The following is a 7,739-nucleotide window of genomic DNA, read 5'->3' as shown; positions in this document are numbered from 1 at the left end:
GGGGGGGGTGGATTCTGTTTAGTACTTTCTTCTTCTTTTTTTCACGTGGCACTTTCGTAAAAATACGAAATAGTACAGACAACACAATTGCACAAAATACAATAATCTATATGGTTTGGCAATATGCTTACGTCTATGGAATATAATAAGAACAATTACTATTTTCTCATCCATTTTACTGTCTTAGATGTCTCTATTTATAAAATTGAGAGTTATAAAATATATAAAAAGACCCTTAAAAATAGAAAATTATTGAGAAAATATTACATAATTACCATTTTCGTACCCCTTAAAAAATTCATCTTCTTAGTATAGCATAAAATTAAATGATAAAATAAATCGATTCCAGGTGCTCATGGGTATCCATCGGATAGAACTTAATGGTTCTGGTTCATATCGGTTCGATTCCGTATTAGATCTTGACTCTAATCGGTTCCAATAAAAAGAGATCCAGAATTGAGGTGTTTGGTTTCGATTAAATGGGTGCCCATTGACACCCCTACTCAAATCAAATTTTAAAAATAATAAGAAGAAAAGAAATTAGATCAACGACTTTGAAAATGGACTACCATTGAAGTCATAATGATTTTACCATCTTGTCGATGTGGCAGCACAAAAAAAAAATGCTATAAACGATCTTTTGGTATATATTTGTCTATAAACTATTTAACAAATAAAGTTTACCTAAGTTCGGCATCTTGTGTAAAACTTTGTCATTCAAATTTTCGATAATATGTGACTGTTAGACGACAATTCAAAAAAACAAATAAATAAATCTGTTGAGCTGTTAGGATCATTATATCTAGAGCTAGTCTATCAAATTAATAACCAGTGTTTATTAGGCTATATGTGTTACTATGTTAAAGAACTAAATGCATCATATTATGATACATGAGATATATTGTATCACATCTCAAAAGAAAGGTTGTGTTGGAGAATAATATATATAGCAATATCAATTAGGATATTCTAAATTAAGAAGCTCTAATAAATTAAAATATTCATGTTAGGCTAGTGTTATTATTTTAACTGATGTAATCCCCATAAATATCTTATCAGGGTTCATGTAATATTTATCCAAGAATTATCAATAAAATCAATTCTTCTTTAATAGGCCTACTTACTCGTTCATGGTCTCTCTTCAAAGAAAACCTAAGAAGAGGAAAAATTGAAGAAAGAAGTATGGATTCGAGGATCCAAACTTCCAACCCATGTTCTTATTAGAATTTTGAACCCTCGTTGGAATTGGTACAAGATAAAGGATCCGATACTCTTGTCATAAATCCTCTAAGTGTGTTTCTTTTTTTTCCTATTATCTTTACCCTTTATGTGTGCTTTGTTGGAAAGATGGATGACATGGTTTTAAATTTTGGATTCATCAGCAAAATTTGACTCCAGCGAGTTTGGATGAACTTAGAGGAGACCAAGTGAGTTTTTCATGTGAATCGGTTGCCTCATTGAATTGTTGGAAAATCAAGACGATTCGTTTAAGTTTTTGAAAAACTCAACCAAGTCAATCGAGTTCAAAAATTTACGTGTATGTGTTTTCTTGTATGTATTGAAAATTGGATCACATGTACTTGTTAGGTTTGAATAAATGATGCCAATTGCTTTAGGACTCATGCTTAAGATACACCAACCCAACAAGATAAATTAACAGGAAATTTGATTCATGGTGGTGATGGAAGAGCAATAGAAGACTATTTAATTAACACTGAGGAGTATAGAAATTTTCTTTTGGTGCTTCTTGGACTAGTGGTAGTTTTGGGGTATATAAATCGTTAGGTCCCCACGGGAAAGTTGAAAACAAGAACTTGTGGTGCAGCTTTAATGTGTAATTCATTTTATAAATGCAACATGATGTAAGTAGCCCTATGGTGTTAAATAAATGGAGATTATGGATTTAAGATTAATTTGAAGGATATTTTTTATATTTGGTTTCCGAATTGTTAAAATGGGCTTGGAGGTCACCATGCCCACCGAGTCAGAGACCATGTCGACTCGTCCAAAAACCTACTTTTTATTTTTATTTTTTATCGATGAGCCCATTTTTAATGAGACAACTAACTTGGTGATGGTTGGAATTGAATTTATAGTGTATGCTATCATCACCTATAGGTTTGATTAATTAAGATAACTGACACATTCAACTCTAAAAACCTATTTAATTCATCTATTCAAGTGATTTGAAATCATTGCTTCTTTTTTTGTGGGGGGAGTCATTTTTTGCTCATTGTACTCACAGACTCCTTAGTGCTTGCCACGTCAATAATACAAAAGTATTTTTAACTAACAATGGTACTTTTGTAATTTAGAAATGTCATTCAATACACGTGAGTGCATGTGATTGGTGAATCCTAGATTTTTGTGAGCAAAAAAAATTTGACATCAATAATTGATCTATTAATCCATCTTATAACAAGCAGTCATTTTAAAATAAGAAATATAAACTATTTGCCATCAATGAAGAAGTAAAAATGGATAAGGGTGCACGATGATAAGAAAAAATAAGAGAGATTTATCGTACAAATCTCGTGTTGCAAAAACTCCATTTCAAAAGGAACCTTACATTACCAATTTGTTACTTAACAAATTTTGGAGTGGGACGTACATCATTTTAAAAGCCTAAATCCTTATAATACCCTCATTTTTTAAAATCAAATATCAAAAATATCCTTTTCCCTCTCTCTAAACATGTGGATCCCACTCAGGTAAAATTGATACCAACACCACAACACTCTAAATTTCATGGTAAAACTCATATTTTAAATCGAACTCCCAAATTTAAAATTCAACACTGATAAATAAATTTTTTTTTTTTTGAAAGTTTAATAACAAAAACCGAACACCAAAGATTGGGAGCGAAGTTAGATTTTAAATTGTGAATTTTTCTCAATTGTTGATGCCATATACAATACCCAAAAGAATAATGATTTTCTAACTAGAAAGTCTTTACTTGGTTGACATGGCACGGAATCACATATCTTTTTCCCCGGGATGCACAATCGTACATCCCCATAAAAGTGTGAGGTTGTGTATCCCAAGAAAAAAGATCTATGGTTCCATATTCGTGCCACGTTAGTCTAGAATTGACTGAGTGAAGACTTTCTAGTTAAAAAATCAGCACTCAACCCAAAAATATAATAAAGTCGTAATAATCTGATTGCCCCATGTGGCACACTCAATCGACTCTGCTGATGTGACAAGTTCTGAAACCGTAGATCTAAATGTCTCGGGATACATGATTCCCTTGGGATTCAATATTTTTATGGGAAAAATGCAGCTTTGTATCCCAAGGCATCTAGATCTACAATTCTTGAACTTGTCACGTCAAGAGAATCGATTAAGTGTGGTATGAGGGGATTATCAGGATTCAATATAATAAAGTATTTGCAATTCTTTTCTCACAATTGGTACCATTAGGTCTTGTACTAATTTTGGAAGCTTTGAGCTGAACAAGTATTAGCAAATACTTCATTATATTCTTGGATTCTGTACATGGGATTAACAATAGAGTTGAAAATCTAACTATGCTCCCGATGTTTGGTGCATGGGATTTACTAATGCCACACCAATTCCTATGTAAACTATCAAAGAATCACATAGTTGGTGCGGTGCTAGTAAAAGTTGGTGAGGCAATAGTAACTCTCTAAATAAATCTGTTGAACTGCTAGGATCTTTATATCTAGAGCTAGTCTATCAAATTAGATCCTATATGTTTACTTACCCTTTCAAGAAGGGTCTCTCTTCAAAGAAAACCTAAGAAGAGGAGAGAGAAGCCTTAAGGTTTTAGATGAAGCAAAGAACAACCACTTTACCCATGCAAGAAGTGATCACGAATTACAAGTCATGAGAAATCAAAAAGGAATAAGTTCATCTCTAAGAAAACTATTAAAAGAAGTTTAAAGTCTTGCATGTTTTCATGTATATATAGAGCTCATAGCATAATAACAAAGAAAATACAACTTCTTGCCACCTAAAAAAAGAAAAATTAGAAGAAAAAAGTATGAATCCGAGGACCCAAACCTCCAACCCTCGCTTGTATCAGGATTTTGAACCTTCATCGAAATTGGTACAAGAGAAAGGATCTGATACTCTTATCGTCAATCTTCCAGGTGTGTTTCTTTTTTTTATTATCTTTACCCTTTATGTGTGCTTGGTTTAAAATTTTGAATTCATGAGTCAAAGTTAACTTGAGTGAGTTTGGATGGCCTTGGAGGCATGATTTTAAAACTCATTTTGACGTCTCGTCTCATCCATGAACAAGACTGAGTCGTCTCGGATAAGTTTTTCGATATATTTGAGTCTTCTCGTTCAATAATGAGAAAATGAACTATGATTTTAAATCTTGTCCGATACATTTAACTTGTCTATCCGTCTTGTTGGTAGACGATACCGACACATATCAGACGAGATTTAAAACCATGCTTGAAGGCAATCAAGCAAGTTTTTCACATGAATTAGTTGCCTTGTTGAATTGTTGGAAAATTAAGTCAATTTGTCTAAGTTTTCGAAAAAGTCGACCAAATCAATCAAGCTGTCTAATTTGTGTTTTTTACTGTATTTATAGAAAATTGGATCACATGTCCTTGTCATGTTGGAATAAATGATACCAATCCCTTTAGGACTCATGCTTTAGATGACTTTTTTTTTTCCTAATCAAATATCTTGTAAATGGAAATTTAAAATGCACTAGTTAACATATTTTAAGCTGATGATTGTATTTATTAATTGAGGCGTGTTGGAGTGACATTGAAATCGACATGGTTTCACACATTATTGACATGGAGGTGCGCATAGAGCCATAGATGCTTTCCACTCTAATTGTGTGAAACCATGTCGATTTCAATGTCACTGACACGAGTGGAAAGCATCTATGGCTCTGTGCGCACCTCCACATCAACAATGTGTGAAACGCTGTCGATTACATTGTCACTTCAGCCTTTTCCTTATTAATTTTAGAAATATTATGGCATAAAATGGTTGAGTTTTTATCTCTACTAAATGCATTCTCCAAGTTGATTTCGTCAAATTCCTGAATTTACTTAAAGAGGTGGTACAAACTAGCTTTAGGGATGAGTCACCTCAAAATTTGATTGAGTCGATCCAACTCATCCAAGTTTATTAGTGATAGGATGATCTATAGAACCATGTTCTTGAATGTAATTTCATGTTTTTTGTTTTCTCTCTCTGCAGGGTTTAGTAGGGACCAAATAAGGGTCCAAATCGATGGTTATGGAGTACTAAATCTTATGGGAGAGCACTTAATCGGAGGTAACAAATGGAGTCGATTCCGTAAGAATTTTCCTGTCGACGCGAATTGCAACATCAATGAGATCCAAGCAGAGTTTGATGATGGAGTACTTCAAATTATAATGCCGAAACTAATTACTGAAGTTGACAACCAAGAACAAGCCATACCATCCATTGTTGATCAACCGAGTCAAAAGCCCGCTACTGAGCCAAAACCTACACCAACCCCACAAGCTCCACCGAGTCAAAAGCCAAAAACTAGACAGACACAACAAGATTCTTCGAGTCAAAAATCCGCTATGGAGCCAAAACCTACACCAACACCAACACCACAAGTTCCAGTGAGTCAAAAACCTGACACGGAGCCTAAGCCGACACCAACCTTGCAAGCACCACCAAGTCAATATCCAAAATCTACACCCACCCCGCAATCTCCACCGAGTCAAAAGACCGCTACTAAACCAACATCTACACCAATACCACAAGAGCCACCGAGTCAAAAGTCAAAAACTAAACCAGCCCCACAAGATTCTCAAAAACTCACAACTGAGTCAAAACCTAAACCAACCCCACAAGCTCCACTGAGTCAAGAACCAATAACTGAACCAAAACCTACACCAATCCCACAACCTCCTCCGAGTCAAAAACTTGAAAGCGAGTTGAAATCCAATAAGGCTCAATATGACACTAATGAGAAAGGTAGACCAATTTCTAGTGTCCAAGAACAAACAGATCCCCTTAACATCAAATCAGAAAATGAAATAATTTCCGCTCCAAAAACTATAGAGGAAGAGAAAAAAATATGGAGCACAGGGTCATCCGAAGGATCAAAGATTACGAATAAAAAGCGCAAAAAGCATGATAAGAACAAGGGGAGCATCGATGCAACGAAAATGAAAGATGAATTAATAGAAAATTTGACTCATAGTAGTGGTGGAAGAACAATTGAAGATTATATGATGGAGTCTAGGGAGAATAGACATTTGGTTGTGAACATGGTTGTGGCTTTGCTTGTAGTGGTGGCACTTATGGTGTATGTCATATACACCATTTGGTCCCCACAGAAAAACTAAAAAATAAGAGCTTGTATTGCAGCTTTAATGTCTATTTCATTTTACAAATGCTACATATAAGTAACCATATGGTGTTAAATAAATGGAGATTATGCATTTAAGATTAATTTGAAGGATATTTTTTAAATTTGGAGTCCGAATTGTTAAATTGGATTTGGAGGTCATCATGCGAGTTTACCCACCGAGTCAGTTACCTCATTGACTCGTCCAAAAGCCTACTTTTTTTAAATCGATAAGCCCATTTTAAGGAAAATGCTGAAGTGACATTGAAATTGACATCATTTCACACATTGCTGATGTGGATGTTTGTACAAAACCATATATGCTTTCATCGAGATACAAGTGAGAAGCATGAATGTATGAAACAATGTCAATTTCAATGTTACTCCAGCACGACTCCATTTTTAATGAGACAACTAACTTGCTGGTGACAGGAATTAAACTCATGGTCTATGGTATCATCACCTATAAATTTTATTGACTAAGGTAGCTGGCACATTCAACTCTGAAAACTTGCTTAATTCACCTATTTAACTACTTTGAAATCAAAATTTTTTTGGAGTTGGGCGGCATCTATTAATCCACCTTATAACAAGCAATAATTGATAAGAAATATAAACTATTTGCAATCAATGAAGAAGTAAAAACTAAAAGATGGGCGCACAATGATACGCAAAAGAATAAGATAGATTTATCGGATAGACCACATTACAAAAACTCTCTTTCCAAAAGAACCTTACATTATCAAGTTTGTTATTCAACAAACTTTGGAGTGGGATCCATGTCATTTTAATTTTAAATTTTAGAATTCACTGGTCGTCCATATGTTAAAATCCGAGTTTTACCATAAAATCGATCTAAAGGGTTGTGGTGTTGGCAATTGATCTTACATGAGTGGGACCCACATGATTAGAGAGAGGATCTGATAGATATTTGATTTACAAAATTGAGGGTATTACAGGGATTTTGACTTTTAAAATGATGTAGGTCCCACCACTCCAGATTTGGGTAACAAAATTGAAAAGACAAGGTTCCAATAAATATCTCATTGATGACAAGAAGTCCATATTTTTTATTTTCTAATTGTTGCTTGTTATGAGGTGGATTAATAGATGTTCCCAAAAATAAAATTGATTTCAATCTAATTATGCTTCCCATTTTTTGTGTTCGATTCTCATTGTTGCACTTAAAAAAAGAAAAAAAAAAGAAGTTATTAATCAGTGTTGAATGTTTAATAAGTGTGGGTTTTTTTTTTCTATTGTTAATACCATGTACAAAACCCAAGAATATATTGAGGTATTTATTTATTCATTTATTAATATTTTTATAAAAGAGTTCCACTACGGTAATATTTTATTTTTTTTTCCAACTTGTACATTAGTAAAAAAGAAGAATTTAAATATAAAAAATAAG

The 7,739-nt window shown here is 33.7% G+C and overlaps 1 protein-coding gene across 1 annotated transcript; it reads left to right on the top strand.

Moving 5' to 3' along the window:
• Positions 1-3,977: 3,977 nt before the first annotated feature.
• LOC147385381 (uncharacterized) lies at positions 3,978-6,437 on the top strand. The gene is made up of 2 exons (XM_086423519.1): positions 3,978-4,115; positions 5,197-6,437. Exons 1-2 carry the CDS (start codon positions 4,007-4,009, stop codon positions 6,324-6,326), a joined length of 1,239 nt encoding a protein of 412 aa, XP_086279645.1. The 5' UTR covers positions 3,978-4,006; the 3' UTR covers positions 6,327-6,437.
• The last annotated feature ends 1,302 nt before the right edge of the window (positions 6,438-7,739 follow it).

Source organism: Akebia trifoliata, chromosome 14 (assembly GCF_017979445.1).
Source record: "Akebia trifoliata isolate Shusen 1 chromosome 14, ASM1797944v1, whole genome shotgun sequence".
NCBI lineage: Eukaryota > Viridiplantae > Streptophyta > Magnoliopsida > Ranunculales > Lardizabalaceae > Akebia > Akebia trifoliata.
This window is presented reverse-complemented; position numbering and strand designations above follow the sequence as displayed.

Excerpts from the sequence above, each read along its gene's own strand:
- LOC147385381 (XM_086423519.1), top strand. The coding sequence starts at position 4,007 with ATGAATCCGAGGACCCAAACCTCCAACCCTCGCTTGTATCAGGATTTT. Across the intron at positions 4,116-5,196 it reads TCTTATCGTCAATCTTCCAG|GGTTTAGTAGGGACCAAATA; the intron begins GTGTGTTTCTTT and ends CTCTCTCTGCAG.